Genomic DNA, 27,339 nt, shown 5'->3' with positions numbered 1-27,339 from the left:
AGCACAAAGCTTCATCATTTTATGACTTATATTAATTTTTATGTTACGATTTCTAGACTACATCCTTGTAATTCATATGATTTTTTTCTCCACTCATTTTCATTCAAGTGCAGTTTGCATCCTTTGCTATTTAAATGCGTTCATGGATGTTGCGGTAACAAAAAAAATCACTGTCCTGCCTAGCTAATGCTTTGATATATTACCAACCAACTATAAATTACGGCAAATTTAAGGTTTCCCCCTCCAGTTTCTAACTGCCTTTTGCTGTGCATGGTCTATGTCCCAGCAGCCAAAGCTGACATTCAGCTGACAGCCACATGAAACATCATGGAAATTCGTGTATCATGTCTAGAAGGACTCGTTCATAAAACATCTGGTCCTGGTTTTCTAACGTGAGGAGGAAAAATACATTTTAATTTTCAGTGTGTGGGCTGCTCAAACTCCTTGAATAGAATCGTTTGCAAAGTAGGCACATAGAAGGAAAACAGCATTAATGACACAGAAAACTTAGCAGTTTGTTTCATAAAGCTCATCTTTCTACGAAGTCTGGTAATGAAAGACAGTGTAAGCAAAGAATAAATACATCAGCCACAATTATACTGAAGGTATGTAACAGACAGCGAATACAAGAATAAATGCAGGTAAGAAGGTGACATACATATGAAAAAAGGTATACAAATATATATCTATATAGGCCTTGTTTTGTTGTATATCCTACACAAAAGAGATTCGATACCAAAAAGAATACCAAGAGCCCTTTTTTTTTTGTCCTCAGAAACGCAGACACCCTGGCAACAACAGAGAACACATTTATACTAAACCACCTCCAGTCTGATTTGGCTGTATGACCTGTAGGAGCTAAAAAAGGCTAAAATTTCCTGCCAATTCACTAACAAAGCGGTCCGCCGGAGCACCCAAAGGTATTGATCAGTCAGAGGCAGTCTGCAATATGTGCATTTAGGGACTGAAACCACAATTTGTTTTGCACAGGTTACTGGTATCAGATGACAATCAGGCTTGAATATGAACCAGTAACCTAATAGTTGAAAGATGCTATAACCTTTTACAAATAAAAGATGCTATATCCCCGTACAGTTAAAAGCATCCATTTTCATGTTCACAGTAAACGTACCAACTGCAAACTTTATTTCTAACTCTGCAATACTGTACTTCTACTGTACAAACCTTTCTTGTAATTGTACTGCTTGAAGTCCCAGCAAATACAAAACAAAACACAAAACCCATAAAGACATTATTCTCTCTTCCTTTTTTGAGTAAATTACACAGTGTTTACAACATATTTGTTGTACGCAGCATAGGCACTGCATACGTTTTTCAGGCGACATTAAAATTCAAAATGACGGTTAACTTTTTGGGGGCATGTACACTGGAAAAAAAAAATGTATTCCCTCCAAGATTATGCATTTCATCATTACATCAGAAAGTCAGCCAACTGGATAGGTGACGGGATATTAACTCCTTCAGCTCATTACATTACCATAATAGGTTAAATAAATACAGTGGTATCAACGCATCAATGTTGTTTTCTTCTTTTTAGCTCTTTAAAAGAAAATGTATCAAGAGCTTTGCTGAATAAATTATGTCATGACAATACTGGCACAAAAAGCAAAGGTGTGCACAACGTAAGGATGGCAGATAGCTGGTTTCTGAACATTAAACACTGCCTGCTCTTCAAGGATGAAGTGAAAGTGCTGCTTGCTATATGCTGCAGTAATTGTTCTAATAACTGCAAGCAGCGTAATTTCGGTAACAGTTCTAAGAATTCCATCTATGGGCTGTCCTCATCTGGCCTGCCAAGGTCAACAGTGCCTTTTTTTATATGGGAGTGTACGTAAGTGTAAAAGGGGAAAAATAAGAATCAGAGTTTAACCTCCCACACTGTGGCATCTGCTGGCTCACCAGGGACTAGCACGGGGTTTGGCTCCAGGGCCAAGTGTTGGCATGTCCGATGAAACAGAGAACAAGGTACTGGGCACAATCCAACACGCACAGCGGGAAGTTAAAGGAGGTGGAGTACAAGAACAAAGGGAAAAAAACACTGTTAAACACAGCTATGTAACATATCCTCATCCTCATCTATCCCGGCTAGAAAGGATATGAAATGAAACTCGGCACAAGAACTCCTTTGGGATTTGGGAAGGCTGAAGCCTGGATCTGCATACAACAACTGTAATCTCTAATTATACTACTAACCACGAGAATAAAGCCTGCAGAGCAGTGATTATAACAACCTTTACTGCAAATCACTGTCAACGTGTTTGAGCTCTGCGTGCAATGTCCTAGAAGAAACATCTTAACACCCTGAAGAAAGCAAAGAGTGAATTCAGGAGTCTCAGGATTTGTGGAGACTCTATTCAGTGCTCACTCACTTTTCTGAACTAAAGTTGACACAGATGAAAATAGCTGTACATCGAAAAAAACCTTTCCCTCTAAGTGTTTGCCACATTACCAAGAAAACAATAAAGAAGTAGAAAAGCATGAAGAAACAGGAATGAGCAGGATTTTTTGTGTGTAGATAGCACATACTTGCTGAAATGGAGATTTTGTTTCTCTTAAGTGGTCAGCGAAAGCAAGCCATTCTCCAAATCATTTGCAATGCAATGAAAAACCACATCCCCATGCCCCCTGAAAGCTTTGTTATACAGAAGATATATTCTAGCTGTCCAAAGCATTTAAGATTAAAAAGAAAGTGTAAATGAAGTAATTTTAATAGTGTATGAAGACTATAGTTAGGAAAGTATCCACATGCAAATTGAGACTTTATAAAAGCCTCTGAATTTTGTTAAATAGTAAATATATAAACATGCACAGAGATTTCAAAATTTGAGGCAAACTGACCAAACCTTCAGGAATTTTATTTCAGTTGGTCACCGGTGAAGAGCAACAGATTGGTTAGTTTTACTGCCAAAGGTGACAGCTCAGCATCGCGTGCCATGTAGGGGGATTAAAAAAAAAAAAAAAAAAAGGGGGGGGGTATTATGAGCTTTATGAGCTCTTTTAGCAGTTCCTCCTTTCTGAGCAGGGTTTCTTCACTCAAGCAGCTGTTCGATTCAGCCATCACTATTTATTTTGAAACACTTCATTCTTCAGGGGGGACGACAATTTGGAAGAATAAAGCCTTTCATCCAAGTATCTCAGATAACATCGTAAACTATTAATGAAACTTCAAAGAAACATGCAGACATTTTTCTTTTCAGGAGATGGCAAATAAATGTTATGGCACTTATCCAAGGTCAGAAAAATCAATCTAAAGTAAACTCAGCAACAGAACCCAGAAATCCTTTTTTTGTTGTTGTTGTTGTTTGGTCTTTTTCATGAAATTCAGACGCATGCTTCAGCCATGTAAAGCTACAAGATTCTTCCAGCTAGCTAACAACCAAATATTACCAATTTTGTGTTATAGTCAATATTAAGGTAGGAGTTGCTACTAGGAAAGAACCACGTGGAGACGAGGTGAGGTTTACATGTTGGAAACCGTACCAGGTGTGAAGAGCCGTTGTTGGTTACTGAAGGCAGGCTGGCCCAGCGTTCGTTTTCCAGTTCCTCCATCACTTGGTTCATGGCGCTTTTTAGCCAAGTATCCACGGACACACCGATCTGCTTCAGCAGATCGAGACGGGCTTCTGCTTTCAGCTTAATTATCTGAGAAAATAAACATGCACAGGTCAGAATTCTTTCAAGATTACATTTCACTCCTTGCCACGATTCAAATGCGTTATTTCCTGATCCGCAAATTACTCAGGTGGCTCCGAAAGCTGCTCCATGCGGAAACAAGTCCAGTTCTTCATTTCCTTGCCTGCAGGAATGTGGTGTGAGCCAAGAGACAGGGAATGGTTTTCTAGAGATGTAAAACTACAGGCACAGCCAATTTCACAAGCTGGTGTTTTTAAAATAACATCTATTAGTTTATGCTAACTTTCTATTCATATATTCTAGTGGTCGGTTAGTTTAGATTAGTTTCAAAGTGCAAAAACCCAGACAAAACCCAGTGCTTCACAGTATTTTTAAAATCAGGAATACTCCTGGGCTGCAGGCCCTGGATGCTCTTTTGGCTGGTGACTAAACTGGATGTGATACACAAATAAATCTGATGCGATAAACACACACAAACCCCCCAACCCCCCAAAAGAGGCTATTTTCCATCAGCACTTGCCAGAGATCACAGGAAGCTTATTCGTTATGGAAATGGAATACCCTAATAATTCCAAAATCGAATAAATATCACACTTCAACAAACAGTTTCATGATTTTTGTCTTTAGAACAGAATGAAAATTTAGGTTTTCTGACAGCTGGGTTCACTTCAGCATCCTGGCACGCTTTCTGGCCGATGGAGCCAAGACTTTAACAAATTCATGGCAAACCACCACCCTGATCCAAATTATTTAACAGTCTAAACAGAAGAAATGGAAAAAGTAGCATGAAGAAATTCGGGAGTTCAAGAAATGCAAAATTCAGAATTTCAAGAAAAGCAGAATTTCAAGAAAACAAAACCAGAATTTCAAAGATCACATCAAGAAGTAGGGGCAAACCTAGGAATAAAATCGAGGATATTTATGTCCAGTCCAGCCCGATCACAATCATCCTGTTGCACTTGCTCACCAGAGGAACAAAAAAATCAAGTGATTTACCAAAGGTCCTTCAGTGAGTCACTGATGGAGGCAACAACAGAAACCCACTGAACTGCCCTGGAGTTTTTCCTGCATTTCCTTTCACAGCATTGTTCATTCTTAGCAAGTTACTGTGCAAGCAGCAAAGTTTCATCTCCGTTCTCACCCTTCCAGCCCCTTCCATGGGGATCAGAAGCACCTTACTTCAGCATCTCTGCCTGTATTTACGCATCAAGTTGTCAGTGGCACTGGGAAACCAAGCAAAACCAGCAAAAATAGATGGGTCTAAGCAAAAATTAGAGGGAAATTATGTTTTCTGTAGTGGCTGAAGCACAGTAGACTATGCAAGAATGTATGTACAGTGAATTAAAATGCCAATTGGTGCTACATAGATTTTTATCTCTCTTATGCATATCCTTACTATATACAAAATTTTGTGTTGAGCTGAAATGATACTGGTATTTTTCTTGTTTTTGACATGCTGCTACACTTGATTATTATCTTTCTATTAAGAAGATAAGTCAGAAAATAAATGACTATAACTTTCATACAGCTAAACCCCCAAACATGGATCCATTTTCATTTTAAAACTATTTGCAAAGGTGACTTTAAGCCTGTTTCAAACAATGAAACTACTTTTGAGAGATATTATTTTTAATTATGTTTAGAAGAAATGTGATTTTTAAAAAGCAGGTAAGTTATTAGAGTAAAATTTATTATGTGAAATGTATCTTCATATGGGTACAGCTGCATGCACGCACTCTCCCACATAATTAGGTATGGAGACTGAAAGATTGGACAAGTTTGAGAAGTATTTCCCACGGGAAAAGCCAAAGCGACTTAGCCAAGTGAAGTTTTCCACTTCTCCTTGCAAGTGGTCTTCAGGTGAATGATTAACAGGTACCATAAATACTGTTCATATAGCCGGGAAAATGAGGAAAAAAGTAAAATATACGAATATGCATCACACTACTTCAGTCAAGATTCAGAAAATACTGATTTAAAAAGAATAAAAAGTCCAAAGATCAATCCACACATCAGCATTTACATTTGAAAGGCAGATCCTTTCAATTCAAATGCGGCATCAAGCATCTTCTGAAAACCTTGTAAGTTAGTATGGCCCAAGATTCAACCTGAAATTTGTAAATATTTACAAAAGCAATACCTATGAGAAGGTCTGAAATCAGAAGCGTTAGATGCTGTTAGAGCTTTGAGTTCCAGGGGCGAATGGAGTAGGGATTTTATCCCTTTACTGGTCTTAAAAGGCAATACCTCTCACTTAGTTTTTTTCCTTTTGCCCCTACTTACATTAGTTTGTATATTTTAAAGCTATAAGAACATGGAAACAATAATAATTTTAATTAAACATTAACCTTTTCTTTGGACAAATTTGTTTTAGGAGCACTTATCAAATTGAGAAGTGGATTTCTCACGGTATCAAGCTAAACACTTTCAAACCAAAGATCTTAGCACAGAAGGGTTGCACCAAAAAAGCTGAATCCAGGGATGCCAATTCCTGCGCGTGAACACACCTCTCTCCTGTTAATAAGTATTCAAGATTTTGAACAAAACCACTTTCTAACCACATCTGCTTTGAAAGAAGGGGAGATGAGTGGCTCTACAGCACCCACTGAAGACGAGCACTGATCCTGCCTCTCATTTGGGTGCTCCTACACCCAAGATGAACTACCTGCTGGCACGATGCTGGAGCATGGTCAGCTCCTACCTTGGCAGCTGCACATTAACATGCAGATGCAGACAGCTGTAGTGTGAGAACAACCTCCTCAAAGGCAATTGATTCATATGGGGTTGATTTGTGACTGTGGCAGGGCATAGGTGGGTTAGCGGCTTTGGTGAACACATCCTTTTATTGGTTTTTTTGAAACTGGGATAGATTGACTTAATGCAGGTCAATGCAAGTCATTTGCTTTAGCCTGTTAATGAGAAAGTCCCCATTTTATCATGTTACCGAGCTGAGGTACCTCCGTGTTTATATATACCTGTGGAGTAAAGTAGCTATCCCCTAATTTGTCCTTATATTCTTACATTATATTACGAGGACTTTCCATATGCCTTCAACCAGAGTTGCCTAGGAAATGATCAGCCTAGTTGTTTTGCTGTTTTACCTTGTTATGCAATTTCCAATTAGCTTGAGTTATGCAACAGCAATAAACATTAGTCTAGGCATGCTATAAACATTTGTAGTTCATATTAGTACTCAGTCTGCTGTAAACCATGTTGTTTGTGCAAACTTGTTAGCTAAAATAAACAAGCTGCTCCAAGATCCTTGACTGTACTTGCTAAGGGTCAGACAAGAGTTTGTAATTCAAGGTACCCAGCAAATCCAATCGAGTTACCCCACTCTATTTATGCATAGTAGTCTTAATATTCAACAAATGTTTGCTCCAAACCACAAATGTTTTGAGCTTCATTCCATTGCAGACAAGCCATAAAAGTAGTTACAGTATTAGGTCAGGCCTGCACTTGAAAGATGTATAACGCTGTTTACAAGCATACATAAATACTTTTACCCAAATAATTATACTGGTAGACCAGGGTTAACAGCTTCCTACTTACATGAAAAAAAAACCAAAACACCAAAAAACCAGACAGTAGTATAACTTTATTCTGCTTCTCACACAGGAACAGCTACATATTTAAAAATACAAGCGCTTCATTCAAATGTCACTATGTCTAAGTTAGGTGGGGTTTGATGCTTTCATTAAGCCAGAATAAAATGTTGAGTAAGAGGGAAACAAGGGATCACCCGGAGGAAATATTGGTGTTTTCACCAGCATCAAGTCATGCAACAAGCTTTTCTGTATGTGTACCCAGACACAAGGTAGGCTCTTCCCTTTGGAAGGTGAGGTTTCTGCAAGCTGGAGTCCTGACTTCATCAAGGAGGGACCCACCTCGCACAAAGGATGCAACTTCAGCTTGCCCAGTCTTTTTTCAGTTTTTGATGTGGGAAAGTAGCCAGAAAGTGATGCATTGAAATAGGAAGAGACATGGTGTACTTTCTGACAAATCACAGATTTGCCTTACGTTGCAGAACCACACAAGACTACAATACCCTTAAAGGATGCACTTGCTCTCAAAGCCTTGTTCCCTCAAAAAGATCATATATTTCAAATTAAAAACTAAACAATGCTTTAATCATTGATTTTCTCTCTCAACAAAATGGGATGCTAGCAGACACACATGCTGCACTTCCCGACTGAGTGACCTCCGCTGACAGAAGCTCACAGACTTGAAAAAATTTTATATCAAGTAACCACTTATATTCCCAGCAATACTAAGTATCTCCAGGACAGCAGCTGAGTTTTGAAAGCACAGGAATGCTGGAATCCAGCACTCGCTCCAAAATCTGGGTGCTGCCCAAATTTCATTGTTATTAAGTCTCACTGAAGAACAAATATTTTCCTATTTAATAGTGAAATTGCTATTTACAATTACTACTTATCAATTACTATTTAATAGCTAAGGACTGGGATATCTTTACACGGATTTAAAAACCATCAGCCACCCACAAAGTTTACAAACAGCGTTCTGGGTGGTTCCTGCTTCTCTGGGCTGTTCTTTTGCCTTAGCTGATGGTAGGTTATAAGAAGATGAAAGGAAAAAACTCCGAAGTTGTAAAAAATATAAATATTGTTATCTGTTTCTCACATACCTATCGTTGCTCTACATGGAAGAAGGCATAGTTTTGTTTATTTACTGTTCCAGTCTTAATTAAACAAAGGCTTTAGACCTACAGCTTGCACAAGATGAAGATAAACAACATGGAAATTAAAACCAGCCAGAATACATTACATAGCTGCTCTCTGTTCCCAGAAAGAAAAGGGCCTATAAGAAACCAAGTGTTCATTTACATCCCACAAACACCTCGGTTACAAGTCTTTTAAAGTAATTTATAAAAGTGTTGGGGTAAAAAGCAAACACAGAAATACACCAAAGCTGATCTAATGTGGCCCCTTAAATATTTTGGTTTATGGTTGTTAGATCAGTTTTGAATGGAGTTTCTTGAAAGTAGAGTTGCTTTATTTTCCACGATTTTTCAAGGTGCAGAACAAGACCATGACCCCGGCCCATCAGAGTGTGCTTCTCTCCCTGCTGTACATCCCTGCGCTTTTTCATCTGTACTAAAGCCACCTGAAGCCCACTGCCCAGACCATATTTTTTCTCTTAAAGAATTCAGAATTATTTATTTTAGACAAAGGTTATACTTATGAGCACATTCAGATATTAAAATCAGATTAAATTAGGATTACAAGTAGGCCTAAATCATCTTTTGTGAGAAATATTTTATTCCATTGCAACCTTCTTCTAGTGGCAGGAACAAAATTAGTGGGTTGGATAGTCTCATTTGGCAAGTTGTTTTAGCTAAGAAGAAAACAACATGGAAAGGTTGGAAAGAGATTATCTTTATTTTTCCCATGTAGAGTAATTTTTGTTTAAATTCTAGGCTTTTTTAACTAAAAAAGTATGAAAATGAAACCATTCTTTTAATGAGAAATGCTGTACATTTAAATTTTGGGCCACCAGAATTATTTGCACAGTGATAGGTAGAAGTAACTGTGAGTATAGTAAAAACAAATATTGGAATGCCACAAATTTCTCACAACCCAACGTAAGCCCTCCCCTGCAAATCAGTTTTAAATCGGAGTCCAGTGCTATTAAAGTAGGGATACGTGAGCCAATAATCCATGAAGTTCAACCTTCACTGCCTTGTTGATGTCTGGGGTGGAAAGTTAGCTATGGCTATGCCAAAACCACCCCAAGCAAAAAAAAAAAAAAAAAAAAAAATCCTATCCAACCTGACTCACCTAAAATTTTGATCCTTGAGGCACAAACTTGAGCTCAGCCTTGAAAGGGGAGTCTATCAGTAATTTTAGCTGTACAATGTTCACCTGCAGTACTGTAAATCAAGACCATATGATGCCAGAGATTTATAAAAAAACAGGTAAGAAGGACATTCTGCTCCAACCTGTGTTTCCTTTGTCTTCTCTGCAGCCAAAAAAATACACTTGCTACCTGGCTCCAGGCAAAGCTCAGACACTGCTTGCAACAGAGCAAAGAGTCCTGCAGCAACCTGGAAGCACCTGCCCCTAGGAATTCACCTGGCCAGGACCAAAAACCCCCAACCCAACCCTTTTTCTGCATCAGCTAGGGAACTAGCTAATAAATGACATTTTTCAATACAACACTGAGTGTTTTTTTTTAAGCGGGAGGATGGGCAGGAAGTTTCTACAGATATTACAGCAGAGTTAGTTAATTTATATGCTAAATATTCTGCATGGAGTTAAATCAAACAAGACTGTTAGGGTGAAGCAAACAGGAAATGAAACGCTGACACAGATAACGTGTCTCAAGAGTGAATGCCAAGGGTAAGAAAACAGAAGTGAAGCTATTAGTGGAGAAGAGCCCACCTGCGTAGCTCCAGCCCAACTGGCAGGCTGATTTTTCCCTAGCTCAAGCATAAAAAAAACATTAGAGATTCCTAAACAGAGAAAGCAGTTGGTGGGGAAGGAGATGAGAGGAGATGACAGCAGTATTGAAGCATTTTGTACAGTTTAAGAAGTTGTTCCCAGGCTACTGGTAATGGGACTGAATGGAAATTACCCAAATTCCTAAGTAGAAAATGAAATGTATATAAAAGGTATGTATGCAAACCTTTATTAACACATTTCTTCAGTCCTGGTAATAAATACTGGTTCTTAATATAGTGAAAGATCTATGCATTTCGTAGTCAAAAGATTCAGTAAGATTTAAGCAGAGGCTGGACCAGAGACATCCCCAAAGCCCCTAACCTGAATGACTCTATGAAATGACACTACATTCAAACCACAGGTTTAAGGAACTGAGTTGGATTTTCAGTGTGATCCACCTTTCAAAAGAACTAAATAAAAAAAAGACAACGAGAAAATCTACAAAACAAGCAACATTAATATTCTTGTAGCCCAGACTAATCCCTGATCCCTTTACCAAAAAGATCTGAAACAGAGTCTACTGCTTGAAGTCCTACAGCAATTATTCTTCATCTCAGCAACATTTAAAGTCATGATGACTATTATCTGTAGGATGTTTTCAAAATGACTTATCCATTTGTTTCCATAAATAAGGATATCTAGCCTTTACAGTACATAGGGATCTGTAAGATATATAGAGAGCAAGTATGGCTCTTCAGTTGACTATATCCTTACAGGAATCTTTACGACTGTATTTCATCATTAGCTTCAAAACATCTCTGTGTTTTTTCCTGCCCCTTCATCCCACAAAATACCTTCCTCTGTTAAATGTCCACTAATGAAAGAAATATCCTTTATTATTATGTGAATTCATATATCCCAGTCTTCTAAAGACTTCCTTTCTCATCGCTCATGCCAGAACAGGCAGGTTTGTCAAAAAAATACACTGTGAAATATTTAAGCAGGATCTGAGCATACTGCATGCTCTCCAAATTTCTCACTTACAGCAAGTCCCTGAAAAATAATTATCAGAAAGTATTAATTCAAGATAAAAACTCTCAAATGCGACAGTATAATTTTTGCAACACTGCAGTCAGAATGATTAAATGTTTGGATACAGGTGATAAAGTACTAAGACTTGTACATCTTCGTAATACCATAATACAGCTTCAGGGCTCTGATGCTGTTCTTCTCAACAACGACATTCTCATCTCTGCAGATGTCCTCACTAAACTGCTTTTCACCAAAAGAGTTCAAAATTCCTGATCTGTGGATGTCGGCGGCATTTTTCCAGGCTAGTCCTCATTCCACCTAGCCAGAAAGACTAACAGCTCCTACAAATCTCATACTGAGAAGGCAATCTGTTTACTTAGCACAGCTCTCCCAAGCATATGTTTCCTGAGCAAAGCTATAGATGGTAGCAAGTGACATTTTACAAATTCAACTTTGGGGGGTTGGTAGCCTTATTCCATTTCATTTATTTTAGTGAAGCATATGGAATTAGCTTTTCTCACATTCCTTATGAGCAGAGAATGACACCACTCTTGCAGTTGAACCTTTCAACTGCAAGAACACACTAATAACAACAGGCTCAAACGTAGCTACGTCTACTTGAGATGCAGTAGGACCACATGCAGCATACAATTAATAGGTTAGATCTTAAGATAGAACAGGAGCCAAGCCAGCAAACACAACTGTTATCACAGCACAGTAATAAATATTCATAGCCAAATATAAGGGGAGGGAGAAAACAGCCTTCCATTTACAATTAAAAATGGACCTAAGCTTCTGAACTAATCAAACGAAGTAAGCAGCACCATAATGAGTCTTAATCAAATCTTATCTGGTACGAATACTCTCTTGAGAGTTGTAGATATCCTAATGATGAGACAAAATACATCCCCCTATAATTAAGTGGAAATAGGACTAATTGCCGTGGAGACCCCAAGACCTTCCTTGAGCATAGACCTGAGCCCAAATGGGAAATCTCCCATCATCACTGAGAAAAATTATGTCAGCCCTGGGACCAACAATACTGCTTGGTGAGACTCACACCAGGCTATCAAAGTATTGGCGTCTTTAGTTTGATAGAGACAAAGTAAGATGAGAGGAAGAATTCAAGTAACCCAGCTTCAGGGTCCAGGATGCAGGCTGAAAGAAGGATTATAGAAACCAAGGAAATAGCTTCAACTTTTTTTTCCCCTTATTTCTGCAACACACATCAGTGGAGAGAGTAAATTTTTGTCTCCAATAGTTTAAAGATAAAGGGACGCAGGCAGAGGAGAAATGGAAAGCTGTTTTAAGGCAAATCAGATGATCTTGAAGGTCTTTTCCAACCGAAATGATGCTATGATTCTATGATTCTATCCAAGTGGCTGAACTAACAGCTGTAAAAAGCCCAGCAACCAACCTTACTGTTGTCACAAAAATGAAACCTTAAAATACAGAAGTTCTAGTTCAGTTACCTGAGTTGGTTGGTTCAGTGCCAAGGAGCTACAAGAATAGTTTATTTTCTCAAATTATTGAATTACAAAGGTGTTGACCTCCTTTACAGATGATGCTTGAACTGTACCACCTTCAATTTAAACAAGCACCCTCAGTGCTTGCCTTTATCAAAATCCATCCCTGACGCAGCAGTGGTCAAATGCTGTTTTGACAAGGATGGAGTTCCTCTGGATCTAAACTCTATGGTGTAGCATTAACCACAGTCAATTTTAGCACTCTGCCAGTGCCAGAGCTATTATCAGACATATTCTAACACTTCCTTTAAAACAAGGAAGCAAAACAAACAAAAAACATTTAACATAACAGAAACTTTCCATTTTTAAGAAGAAAATATGTGTTCTGGTTATCAGTTACAGTCATTGCATATCATCTGCCATGTATCAATTGTACAGGAGCACTCTGGTGTAAGCCGTATTTTTCTCCAAACTTTAATCACGGAGTCTGCTCCCTGAAACATCACAAGGAAAAATACCTCCTATCCCAGGGAGAAAAAGATCAAAAATAACCCACTGAGCTGTGAATGTGCCAATCTAAGGTTTTATGTTCAGGCAATGCATCTTGCAGAAGATGAAAAACTTCAGTTTCTTCAATATGTCTTGATCCTATGCACACTTTTACTCTATTTCCTTGCTGTACCTTCAAATTACGCCTGCTTCCACACCCGTCGTGCTTGTCAGAAAATATGTAAGTTACACATGCAGTACAGTTTCTCGGTTCCTCTCAGTTATTAGATTTCAAAGGATTCAGGGTCTCTGAGGAAGAGGGCAATGAGATGAATACATCTATGCACAATACACCCCGGAGAAACTGCATTACCAATATGTATCATCTCTAAAATGTTCTGACTCAGCTCACATTGTATTAGATGGCACATACAGACTGGTTTGTCTTCTGATCGTTAAGCAGGCTGGCACTGGAGCGATGTGTCAAGAATGTAGAATTCACCAGGGAGAAACATGCAAGTGGAAGCATCTAGCAATGCCCAAAATAGCTTTGCCAGAAGAAAGGCAAAATTTAATCCCAATGTGCTTGTGAAGTTATCTTCTCCTCCAGAAATGATGAAGAAACAAAAGGAGGAAGAGAGTAGATTTGCAAAGGAAAAAGCACCAAAGAGCGTGTCAAGAAGCCAAACTGGGATAGAACAACAGGCACGCTACTCCAGAAAGGAAATAAAAATAAAAAGCGTTTCAAGAGAAAAACACAAAAAAACCCAAAAGGAAGAAGGGAGAACACCTCTGGAATGAGGACGACAGTACACACTATCTAACACACCACAAGAGGAGAGAAAGTGTGTGTACATACACATGCACGTGGCTTACAAATAACATTCAGCAAAATGTGTGTCTTCAAAGTGCTAGCAGTACACACACATGATCATTTAGAAACAGTAAGTCCTACACACGCTGCTCTCTCGGTATCGCAGGTTGCTGCAACCATTGACTTGAGGAAATTATCTCAAGGTTACAAAATTCATACCCTGTAACCCTTGTCATCTTCTAGGTGTACTATCCTCTAGCTGCTTTACTCAATTAGAATAAAAGGGAGATTTCCACATCTGAGACTTGACGATCATGGCAAGAAACAACAGTACATTAGCCAACACTTGTTGCAGTTGCAAGCAAAGTTGCTTTGCTACCTTCCCAATAAAACACTTTGGGTTTTTTTAGCAAAATAAAATCTACATGTTACCATCAAACACTTTCAGACATGGCACCAGAACATATTACTCTTCCAGTTACAATCACAGCAGTATCCACAAAGTTTTGCAGATGGTAAGGTTTAATGTGACAAGGTGATAATGAACTAACTAGTGTTAAAGGGCAAATTACTTTGGCTGTCCACACAGGTGCAACCATGTATGGTATCAGGTAACTGTAAAATACTATGCCTTCAGTAACAGCTGCAAATGTAAATCCAATTAACAGTTCTTTGCATGTTTTGGGGACTTTTTTTTTCTGTTTTATTTTATAAAATACATACATCAAAACTGACTTTCACAAAAAAGAAACAAAGCCTGTGTAATCTTTCTTTTTCCACTTTTCAAGTCCTGTTTTTCTACTAACATGGAGGTGCTGAAAAATCTTTCTCCTTCCTAAGCCAGGTCCTTTCAATAATTGACTGTTGACTCCTGCCAACTCTCCAGACACCCTTCTTTCCCCACTTGCTATCCTGAGAAGGACATCTTTGAAGCAGTGTGCTAAATCAGGGGTGTCTCTGCTTTGCTTTACTTACCAGCTGCAGCTCCTTGATCCAAACACAGTGCAGCAGGACAGGGAAAGGGCAGTTCCACAGCTCCCCTGCAGCCTATATATGTGATTGTAACCTTCTGCACAAATACCATTCCCCTACCCAACCATCAGTAATTCCAACTTAATCAGCTGCACTTAAATATGCAGGAATGCTGCAAATGTTTGGTTTTCACATACTGAAAAGAATTATAATTGCATTACAAAAGAAAACATTTTTACTCAAAGTTTACATAGTTTATTCTTCTATGGATCGTATGTGTGCAAAAATCTCTTGTCTAATTAATGGTCCTGAAATTACTTAATAGTGCCACTTAGAGGAGTGGGGATTAATAAGGGTTGAAGCTGAAAGAAAAGGCCACCCCTAAGCAAAAGTAAAAAAGCTTACCAAACTCACTTAGTAGCTTCTCTTAAAAAAAATTCTATACTATAAATAATGTTTCCCAGTATGTTTCCCAGTGGAGCTCTATCCATCCCTCTGTTTTTGGAAAAGACTGCTGCCTTCTACAGCACCCTAAAGGGTTTATTTCAGATCTCACATCTCTTTTTTTTATATATAAACCTTCCACTTCTTGGCACTTTCCTTCTATTCTCAGTTATATTTTGTGGCTGCGGCCAAGGCAACTTGCAATTTTGTCTCAAGCTCTTTTAACCAATTCTCTCAAGAAAAGCCAACCTTGTGCTGGGCAAAAGTCCTCATGTGCTCTTAAATTTCTTCTTTGCTGTATCTGCATAGACAATAACTGGCGTGTTACCCCTGCCTTTGTGGTCTCTGTGTCATTCATACAGGACCACGGCCTAATTTCTACTGCGGTGATCCTTCTTAGCCATTACTATTGTGGCACTTACTTTCAAAGTTCTAACTTACTAGAATTTAACAAATAAAAAATACTCCTGTCAATTTTTGTCTCCACCACCTCCACCAAGGAAACATGTTATCTCTTTGCTCAGTTTCCACTGATTCATTGGGTTCTTTTAATTATGCATTCTTAAGCCTTGCAAACACTTAAGTTCCAGACTGATTTCATTTGTAGTTTTTATAATACCTTTATGTGAGAACCTTCTCCTCTGCAACTTCTTATCCTGATTTTATTTCTTTCTGCTGCTGCTTTTATCTTTCATTCTCATGCTCTCTCTCCTTGCATATTTAATTATTAACTATATATACACTGAAGTACTTTGGAGTATAAGTCTGTCTGAAATAGTTTACTCAAAATAAAAGCCTACTGCATTTTAAAACACTTCCTGTTAAGAGAGCATATTCTGAATTTGTTTTAAAAAGAGAGCCTAACATTTATCACACCCGTAGGAGGCATATTTTTACTCTACATTTTCTAACCTCTTGAACTGTAAATCACATTCCTAATTACATCAGGTACTCTGAATATCTAGCAGTATGAGAAGCACTTAACTGAAACAATTACGTTTGCTCTACAGTTTTAATTAAGCAACCCACTCAGCCGAAAACTAATAGATTAGTTCCTGTTGCTTGCAACATGGTTTTTGAATCACTGGCCATGAAAACAGTTAACTTTTACCAATCCAACACTGGCAGTCAAGTATGAAGCTAGTTTATCTTTTCTTGAGTCTTTCTTAACCCAGAACAGGTCCCATAAAGCTCTGTAACCTTTTCAAAAGTACCTCAGAGTAAAAGCTGAAAGACATGCCAAGATTATTTCAAATGTTTTCCCATCAACATTACAAATTAACATGTACATCAAAAAATACTAGAACAGAAGGCACATCAGCATGTGGCAGTTCCTTCTAGAAGCCAGAACGTGTGAAGATAGAGGTATGATCATCATTTTCTGGTATTAATTCCTTCAGGCAGAAGGAAACTAGTAAACTTGAGATTGTTCTTTCTCTATTAAAGACAAAGCCCCTAAATACAGAGATTCTTGACCTTTGCACAATAGCGGAAAACGCAGCAAGTTTAATCACTCTTCATCAGGAGGTTTTTTTAATATTACTCTTCTAATCTCGAGTCTTATGATTAAGTTGGTTCAGTGATTTGAGAAGTATGAAACCAAGGGAAAAAATGACATCTTGAAATTCCCTGATTTTTGATGCTAAAAGCTTCCATTTCCACAAACAAAATTAAATAGCTGTAACATAAATCCTTCTGTGGTAAGAAGCTGAACATGCCAAAATAATTTCCTTCTTACCTCAGCCTTGCGTATACTCTCTCTGGCTTCATCTATTTTCTGCTCCAGTTCTGCTCGGGTTTGCTCAGACATCACAGGCCCATGGCATTCTAGCTCTTCAAGTGTCTGTCAGAAATAAGAAAAAACACCACAGATGTAGTAAATGCTAGCAAGCCATTTACAAGGTAAATATTTATGACAAGTGAGGGAAATTATTGTTTGATTAGATGCTGGGTTGACCAACAATAGTCCACTCCAGGAAAAAAGATGATGACCAAGGCAAAACACCATTTAAAAGGACAGTATTTCACATGGAAATTCCACTTAGGGGAACGCTTCAACATCTTCACAAAAACATGATATTGTGGTATGAATCAACTCATCTATATGTTGATAATTAAATATTTAAAATGGGTGTGTTGCTCTGCATTTCTATCAGGATGAAAAAGAGCATCTTAAACATGGAGAGAGAAGTTGCTAATGGTAGCCCTGCTGTAGAGGAAGCCAAGACAGGTTTCCTGCATTTGCAGGAACGTTATGTCCAGAGGAGAATTTGCTGAATCACAGAAGACACGTTGGAGTTTCTTAGGTTCACGAACTTGTTTGTTGACTGTAAGATGAAAAATAACAAAAGCATGTGACTGCACAAATCATCACCAGTTGTCTGCAAATCTGTGCCTGGTTCAGTGACTGTTTATGCATTTTGTGTTAAATAGTCTTTGGAGAAAGAGTAGAAGGAGCATCAGGTGCTAGGACCAGAATCCAGGATGCTCCTTCCTTCCTCTGAGGAGAGTTTTTCCTATCATACTTTGGTTACAGACTCTGTTAATACCCTCTGTCTGGTGCTACAACTTCTGGTTTTTTGCTATAGAGTGACCCAGGTTCAGCAGAAGACAGGTAAGATGGTAAACATCTACTCTGGTCTTGCTTCTTGCTTGGTGAATTCTCCTGGGTAGTTTGAGGAATGGCTCAAATCTCTAAAGACTAAAGTGGAACTAGAAGCCAGGTCCCCCACTTCCTGGGCAGCTGCTCATTGAATATTACAGATACCGTAGTATAGACTCATTAACTGAATTTAGTCTATGCAAGTTAGGCTTAGTATGGCTGAGCATGTGAAACACATGTTTTTAGTCAGAAGTTAGCACAAGAAGGTAGCTTGAGTCCGAACATTCTCTCTCAACAAGAGCATGAGAGCCTTGATACAGATGTTTAAGGAACTTGGTGACCCAAGGGATGCATTTCTACTGGCTGATTTTATTCTCACTCCTAGGCAGTCTCAGCTGCATTCCAAAATACAGCTACCTGAAGCCTCAGTTAGGACACCCAAATACAGCCCTAGGTTCTTCTATGTTGAGCCACATATGTAGAAATAAATTTATCAATACAGTCTTAATTTTGTGTCTTCACATTAGATTTAAGTGCACATTACTCGTGGATTTTCCTAGTGTTGAGAAGACTTGATATCCAACTGAATATATTTTTTTCTATGGGATATAGCGGAGGTAAGAGAATCCTTGAAACTTTAGTTTGAACAGAAGGATGCTGTGCAGAATAGAGGTAGGTCTATAAGTTATTTGCAGTAAAGTAGAAGCTGTAACTTCAGATTTGTATGGGAATAACAAAACATATTGATGAACCAAAAAGTTTGAGAGGCTGCTAACATAGCTGTTTGAGTGTATCATATAGAGAAAGGCTAAGATGAAAATGGCAGGTTGCCCAGAGAGATAACAGAACAAAAGTAATTCCCTAGTGCTTGCAGCAGCTCCTCTTTCATGCAGTGGGGAGCTGCAACAAATAAAATCTGTAAACGAATGTCTTCCTAACCTACCCGCTGACTGTGGATGATGTTTTTGTGCTCACGGGCTACCCGGGTAGCCCATTTCCGAGCCTCCTTGTTGAGGCTGTGCTCTTCAGTTGTTCCAGTTTCCGATTCCAGTTGTCGACTCTGGAACAGAAAACAAGAGAACGAGTCATGACATAGACCCGGGGCTAACTCTGCAGATATGATGATATTTAGTTACAGGATAACTTTATATTACATTTATCAGCCTGGGATCTTGTTTCATACAAAACAAGAGGTTCAATTAAAACAACTCTCTTCCTTATGAACTTTGTGATGATACCATGTTGTGGAAAGCCAACTACGAAAGCAAATCAAAGTTCACAAGAATTCACAACTCAACTGTTTCAGGAAAATCAGCGTGACAGTGAATAGCAAACACAGTTCTACTGCAATGAAAGGCATTCACGATGAATAAAACTGAAATACTGTTTCACCCATACAACATATCAAAGAAACGAAGGGTAACTAGCCAAGGAAGTCACCTAATTTCTAAAGTGAACATGCATCATAGGAAGCAAAGACAAAAGGTTAAGTGTGATCCAATGGGCCATTTAGGCTCATTTTTTGTAATTTGTGATCAAATCATAATGCCATCAAGCATTTTAGAATAGCACAGCAATTTCTGTCCAAAAAAAATTGTCTGCAAAACAGCAACTCACATTTCAAGTGACATTTTTTGATATTGTTTCATCTTATGCCTGCTTTTATTGTGTCAATAACAACAAAAATTCTCCCCCTCAAGAAATTCCAACTAAACCAAGATGAAGTAGCTCTCTACTGTCTACAGATTGAACAGAACACGCTTGAAACTCTGAAAACAGGCTTACCAGAATTTAATTACAGAAATCATTCCCAATCCTTCTATAATTTCCATTAGTGCACTACCCAGTGCATGCACATATACATCTCAGTGTTTAGGATGTAAATCAGTCTCCACCTTTCCACTAAAGCAGGCTTCCTGATATTCCTTCTATATTTGTGGGTATTGTGTACACATTTAGCACACCTATGCTGCATAACGATAACTATTAATAAAGATTCATGGAGAGAGTCCAACAAAGGGCCATGAAGACTGGAGCATCTCTCCTGTGAGGAAAGGCTGAGAGAGCTGGAACTGTTCAGCCCAGAGAAGAGAAGGCTCCGGTGGATCTCATCAATGTGTATCAATACCTGAAGGGGATGGAGTCAGGCTCTTCTCAGCGGTGCCCAGTGCCAGGACCAGAGGCCATGGGCACAAACTGAAACACAGGAGGGTCCCTCTGAACATCACGAAACACTTTTTCACCATGAGGGTGACCAAGCACTGGCAGAGGTTGCCCAGAGAGGTTGTAGAGTCCCTACCCTTGGACATACTCAAAAGTCACCTGGGCACGGTCCTGGGCAACCGGCTCTAGACCAGATGACCTCCAGAGGCCCCTTCCAACCTCAACCGCTCTGTGATTCTATGATTTTTTTCTTTTTTATGAGCCAGTCTCATACTCTTCCCATCAATAAAATTAGCTGTGAGGAGACATATTCACCCCACCTTCCCGGGGTGTGCTCCTGGCACAACAGAAGAGATTCTTACAACAGACATTTCAGTGGTTTCTCCAATTTAAGTTAATCAGTACTCTGAAGGGGATCCTCAAGAACAACTCCTTTCCTGGAGGACTTCCTGACTCATGCACATCTCCCTCCCGAGACAGTCACTGCAGCCCAGAGCCACCCTGCATTCCTTTTTATCACAAGTCCTCTTCAGGCTGATAGAACCTTGCACAACCTTTGAGATCAACTGAAAAAATCCCCTTACAAATTATCACTCAAGAAGAGAGAGTATGCTTAGTGCTGCTCAAAACAAAAAGAGACTGCGTATGCACGTGTGAAAGAAATGACCGTTTCATGAATTTCTCGCTCTATGGTTCAAAAGACAGGATTTTTCTTCATCAGGTGTAGTTTGAAACTAGAGAAGATTCCACAAGTATGCAGAAGTTGTTTAGGAAGGAGAAATTCAAGGTTAGGCAGCAGGAAAAGGGTAAGCAAGAGAGCAGAAAGACAAGGAATTATTTTCAGGTTAGGTGAGAGGCCCCCAGCAGATGCAGAAGAAGGGATGGTGTTAGCAGGTATTTTAGCTGGCAAAGTGGTACAATTTGTGTCAAGGAAGGAAGACAATTTTAATACCAGCATTTGGTATAGACTGTAAAGTAAAATCAAGAGATACCAGGAAGCAAACCGAAGTGATACTGAAAGCACAATTTTTAAGCCTTTAGATTATGCTGCCCTCATGGGAGAGGCAATAATACTAACTTATGCTAACAGCCTATCAGAGGATTTAATTGAAAATGAGGCAAAAATTCGTTCAGCTTGTTATTTTGTTCAGCTAAGCTCCTTTTCATCAAAATTGAATCTGGCCTTTATTCTTATTCATCCTCTTATTACAAGAGAGCTGGGGGTAGTGGATTCAAGGGGTTGTGAAACAGATGATTTCCAATGGTAGTGGCGAGCGAGGGAAAGGAAGACACCCCCCCCCCCAATACACACACACAAATACACACACTCCCACCACAGGGCTCTGAAATATATCTAATGGTTCAGGAGATTCCTGGGCCACTTTCTGCCTCTATTTCAAGAAGCTGTAACTCAGCCAAGATGCTTGCAGTGCTTCAACTTGTCCCTAGAGAATGCCTTAAGGTATACATTAATAGACAACAAAAGAGGGGCGGAGGGGAGGTAGCATCCCTGTGCTCCTCACAATGACCAAAAAAAAAAAACCCAAACCCAAGAGGCTTTTATAGTCCAGCATAAGATGTCAAGGTATTTTAGCTCAAAGCCAGAAATAAACATTTCCATGAAGTTCATCCACTGGAATGGGACAGAGCCACAAAACCTGTGTTAATGGTATTTTCAGAGTAAAAGCAATTGTTAGATAAGACATAGAGCAGCCAAGAAGAGGAGGAGGTAAGTTATAAGCACGTGGTTAGCTCTGGCATGAACAGGTAGGAAGGCAAAGCTGCCTCCCAAGCAAAGAAAGGTGCAGCTCTCTACACCTATCCCCTCACTTTAAATATTAAGTTGGCTTTTGCCTGCTTTCATTGAGGTGGCTTTATACTATCTTGTTTCTCCATTACTGCTTGACCTCTTCAATTACCTACATTAAGCTACTCCACTAGGTCACTGCAAAATGTAAAGAGGACAAACACACAGATTTATTTAGGCACATCCAGTCCTTAAGATAACATTTGACCTCTGGTTTTTTCCCCAGCTTATTGGAGTAAGCATTTTTTTACAGCTTCTTCCACAGCTTCCAGCTGAGTCTTAACAGCTGCAAATCTGAGCAGAATCATTTGACATTGCCTCTCCCCTACAAAACATCTCATAATGAATTTTCAGTGTTCCCATTGGTCTTGCTCCTACTCAGCATCTCATTTTCATTAAGAAGGAATACAGACTTCTTTTCAGTTGCTTGATAACCTTCTGCATTATCCCAAGTGTGTTTTCGGTTTTTAATCTATTTATCAAAAGCACTTGACCAGAAAAATGAATGCAAACTTTGTGGCTACTCCTAAGGGCATACTAAAAAAGAAATGAATTGTTATTGGATCAGAGTGGTTATATTAGTTATTCATAAAGCAGTATTGTATCCAAGCAGACCTCACCCTTGCTTAAAGGTCTAAAAAAACCAACGTAAAAATGAGGTAATAAAAAGAGTTGGGGAGAAACCTAGAGCTGTGGTCTGTGTGGATACCAAAAATACAGGCAAAAGCAGGAGACAAGATCTAGAGGCAAAATTTAGTCTCCTGGGGAAGCAGCTGAAAACAGGGACTCCGAAGCTGGACAAAACCAGAGAAAATGGTGGAAAATGCACAGCCTGAATACCTGGCTGAGAAGACAGTGCAAGGAGAAAGGTTTCAAACCCGTCAGGACCTGGAATGCTTCCTGAATAAATGGAGCTGGTATGCCATGGAGGGACTTCACCTGACCTGTAAAAGACCAAGCTGCTGGCGCTTAAGAAGGCTTGTGAAGGAACTTAGAAGCAGAGGAGCAGTAGCAAGCTGACTGGCATGGAAGAATACACACTTCAGGAGGACTTCAAGGATGACCTCAGGTAAAGATAGGCTAGTGGGGTACATCAAGTAAGAAATGAAAAACCAACTGCCATTTAAACAGGTATGAAGAAAGGAGCTAAACCAGAGATTTATCTGCTATAGACATAAAAATCAAAATGGGAGGAAAGAAGGTGGGGGAACTGAAGTATCTGGTCCCAGCTTGATTTACTAAATTAAGCATTTGCTTAAGTGTTATCAGGACTGGAACTTGGTGGTGGCAAGATGTCCAATGACTCAATTTAACCTCTTCCAAAAAAGAGGGAAACCAAAACCACTTACCATGGCCAAGGAATGAAGGAAGAGCCAAAAAACCTGAGCTAAACATAGATGGACATTCTGCTGTTCTCGAAGGGTTTGGATTACAGCGAAAGCAGTGTTTAGTGCTAAAAATTCAATCAGTAAACCAACTGAAAGTACTAGATGACTCCAACCAGCTAAAGAGCTTAGAGGCTAGCAATGCTGTTTCTTAAATTAACAAATGCATTTAGTCTGTACACACATGTCGCTTCTCCATTTTTGTCTGAAATGTTGTTGCAGGTGCAGAAGTTGCCTTATGACAGGGACAAACAGACAGCTTGCATTCTCTTATTTATGCAGTTATATCTGGATGCAGATGGCACATGTACAGTTTTAAGAGCAAAAAAGAAGTTGGCCCTTGAGCCTAAAAGCTCCTTATTTTTGTAGCTGAAGACCAAAAATGTTCACTTCAACACAGGAAAAAAGCAGTAACATTTATTGCATGCAAATCACCAACACAAAACACACCTAAAAATCATAGCCATTTCTTCTAAAGAGCTGAAAACAAGAGGTTACCATGCCAATGTTGAAAAGCAAGCTCAACCTTCTGATCAACACTTCTAGGGAGGAGGAAGGAATATGCATGACATTTTTCACACAACTCACAGCTAAACACAGCAGTTATAGGAACATCGTGAGTCAAGTTTGGTGCTCATTTTAGTCTATTATTCTAGAACAAATTTAATATTAGTTTAGCAGAGAGTGAGCTAGGACTGACTTGCATTTCAGTAAATTTTCAATGTTACAAACAGGACAGCCCCCATGTTTAAAAATAAAGATTATTTGCATACAGGTTTTTTTTTTCCCACTCAGAAGAATAAAAAAGGACGTACATCCACTATTAATAGGTTATGTAAACCTCTGTACATATGTTATGATAAAGCTAAAAACAAACCAACCTACTCCTGATGCTTTATATAACCACATTCTGGTTTTTAATCTAATAAATTAACATCTCACAGTGGTGAGTGCAGGGGGCTGCAGAAGGATAAGGAACATCCTATCAGGCAGGGAATAAAGAAAATAATTACATTTAAACTTATCACAAGAAAGATGGTTCTGGGATATCTGAACAGAGAAAGAGGATCCTGGGACTTTTTGACACCACCTGGGCTGAAAAATAGCCCCACCACGATTGCATGTTTTTTACTAAAAGCAAATAGCAAAATTTTCTATAGCAAAATATTTAAATCCCAACAAATACTGAAGCTATTGTCTGACATCTGGTGTAACTGAAACTCTCCTTACTAAAAGTACCCATGAAAGGAACAGTTGTACAGCCATACGTATGAAATAATTTATCCAGTTGGTTTTTAGGGGGCTGTTTATTTTTAATTCTGGTTCAATAATTATTTGGGGGGATCACTGACCATTAGCTAGAAATCTCCTCTGAAACATACTATGCACAAAGACTGTTGTAGCAGCTGATGCGAAACATGTTAGGATAGGGTTACTGTAAAGGTTGTAGCTCTGTTTCTTCCCAGCTCTGGGGTTTGGGGTTTTTTTGGAAAGACTAGAATCTTAAAAGTACTGGGTTTTGTTAGATGTCAGTGATTAATACAGCTTCGTTGTTCCTACTGCCTTATGGTTTTGTATTAAGCACTTTTGTTATATAGCAGAGATTAAAAGCCACAAATATTTTTTTGTTGTTGTTTTAATCTTATATATCTTTAAAGGTTTTTAATCTTCTCACTGAAATTAATTTTGAAATTAGAGTGCAGTACATTTTCGTTAGTGTACTTACATTCTCACCCTCATAATTATTGTCATTTGCCTCAGCTATCACAGCAGCTGCATTCACATCCAACTTTTGCAAAAATCTATAGTGCATTCTAATATAACTAGAAATACAGAAAAATTGCTCCCATTAGGCAACCAAAGGAAAAAAGAGTACCTTTTGAATCAACTTTGACACAGAGAAATTGATTTCATAGATATTTTCAATGCAATATAAACAGAGATCTATTTCTTAAGTGGCCACTTCTTTCAAGTATGACTTCTGCTCTCTAGTCTCACTGTTAGAAATTATTCAGAGCTTTGCTTCAATAGTGTTACCCGACTGTAAAAAAAAGAATACTAACAGTGTGCTCTTCAAACTAAAATAAAATCAATTAGGTAGTGAGCTAATTTCAGCTCATTATACTTAAAGTAAATCAGAAACGATGTTAATATTCAACCCAAGGTAAGAGAGCCAGTAACTCTAGGGTGTGGACTTCCCCTTTTCTTCAAACTAACCTTTCAGCATCAACCTCAAATATGAGTATTGTATCTCAGACCTTATTTTACCCATGACTGGGGAGGGGGGGAATTAAGTAAAATTGGTTTTAGTCATGTTGGCCATGCACAAGACATGTCAAATTATACAGGGAATGTACAGCTTTGCCAGGCTCCCACTTGCATCTACTGAACATTTCTTTACCTGAATGGCTGTATTTCTCCTCAGCAGTAATTCGTAGTACTTTATACACTGATAAAATTGAATAATAACCTTTTTCTTTCTATATTTAGCTTAAAAAAAGTTATAGTTAAAAACAGTCACCTTACTCTGTTCTGGTATTAAAAGCAGAGGCTACTCGAAATACAAAGTAGTGCATTCTCTGAACTTGTTAGTTTGGGCTAACTTACATGAGGGATTATTTTGTACTAGCAGTTTATATTTCATGAACATTTTTTGTATTTAAATATTTATATCAAACATAAAATATTTATATTCAATAATTGTAAAAATAGAATATGTTATTTAGAAAACAAAGGAATTTTAAAATATTTAAACATACTTAATACTAAGTTTTTAATATATTTTAAATATTTAAATAAATTCAATAATAAATGCTGAAATGTGTAAATACCTCTGCCTCTGTATGCATGCACAGAAACCTGCTAAAAGTAGTCTGACAAAGTAGACCTTGACTGAGTCCTGATTCCTATTTACACAGTAATTTCTACTTACTTTGAAACCCCTGAGCACTTGCTGAGCTGAGAAAACATGCCTTGCCACAAGCAAGAATGATGTCCTTTTGTAAGTATAGCTTACATAACTTATATTATATAGCTTAATATAAGCTGCTCCGAAATTCAAAATACTCTTCTGCATATGATAGTGAAGTGAAATTCTCACAATATATCCATAAAACTTGTATATCCAAGTAACAAGGAGTGACCCTGCAAAACTTCCCACTGATCTTACTGAGATGTTGTTTTTCTGCAAATTACAGTGAGAAAAATATATTTTTTTCATGTCGATAAGCTGTCATACAATCAGATTTGGCTACATTTTTTACTTGCGTGCTCAAACAAAACAACAGCATCAGTAATGTACAGGGGAAACTATAGTCACAGGCAACATGTAGATAAAAAACAGGAAAAGACTTCAGAAGTTTAGTGTCAGCTTTTTGTTGCCATTATCCCCCCGCACTATGGACATGCGTTTTGTCGTCTGGCTCATTTTCTCACATGATAACACGCGATTCAAAGAAAAAGAATCTTTTCCAAACAGGAAACAGAGAAAAGCTGGCTAATTTCCTTTATATTTCGCCCTGGTCTTATTGCTAGGGCTTATCTGTGAAGCATGAGGACAGTATGTTTTCAACGCAATAGATTTCTACGGACTTAATAAATACCATTTGCCTCGTGGGAGGATGTTTGATGATTAAACTATGACTACACTGAATATAGCAGCAGCCTCTGTGTAAGGTCAGCATATGCTGACTGGTTTTTCTTGTGAGGCTAAAGGTATTTCAAAAGACTCTTATATTTTCCATTTTGCTATCCGTAAAGGCCCAATCCGTTTTGTGAATTCAGTTATTAAAAGTATTAAAGCTGGCTGGGAATTTATCAATGATTTCTTACTGTTTCCTTAAGGGAAAATGGTTTGTTTTAAAAAATTTTAAACATTTAAAAAATTTAAAATTTAAACATTTAAAAAATGTCTCCTTTGTGGACACTCAAGAGTCTACATTTCAGCCAGTGTTAGTGTGATGTTGGGAAAACAAAAATCCTGAAAATTTATAGAAAACCATTTCATACCTACCTTTCTTAGGAACAGTCTCTTTTGGAGGCTCTGACTGTGCACGTTGAGGGTATTTTGAAAGTAAATGGAGCTGTGGGCTTTGTACCTGACTCGAG

The 27,339-nt window shown here is 38.4% G+C and overlaps 1 protein-coding gene across 3 annotated transcripts in view; it reads right to left on the bottom strand.

Moving 5' to 3' along the window:
• The window catches only part of FCHSD2 (FCH and double SH3 domains 2), a 163,648-nt gene that overhangs the window by 8,527 nt on the left and 127,782 nt on the right, over positions 1 to 27,339 (bottom strand). For all 3 annotated transcript variants that reach the window (XM_052812828.1, XM_052812830.1, XM_052812829.1), the window contains 3 exons: positions 18,821 to 18,937; positions 17,014 to 17,118; positions 3,502 to 3,663 (listed from right to left, as the gene is read on the bottom strand). In XM_052812828.1, coding sequence (XP_052668788.1) covers positions 3,502 to 3,663; positions 17,014 to 17,118; positions 18,821 to 18,937 — 384 coding nt within the window. The remainder of the gene's footprint in view (positions 1 to 3,501; positions 3,664 to 17,013; positions 17,119 to 18,820; positions 18,938 to 27,339) is intronic.

Source organism: Harpia harpyja, chromosome 17 (assembly GCF_026419915.1).
Source record: "Harpia harpyja isolate bHarHar1 chromosome 17, bHarHar1 primary haplotype, whole genome shotgun sequence".
Classification (NCBI taxonomy): domain Eukaryota; kingdom Metazoa; phylum Chordata; class Aves; order Accipitriformes; family Accipitridae; genus Harpia; species Harpia harpyja.
Note: the sequence above shows the minus strand (reverse complement) of the source record. Positions and strands in the feature narration are given on the sequence as shown.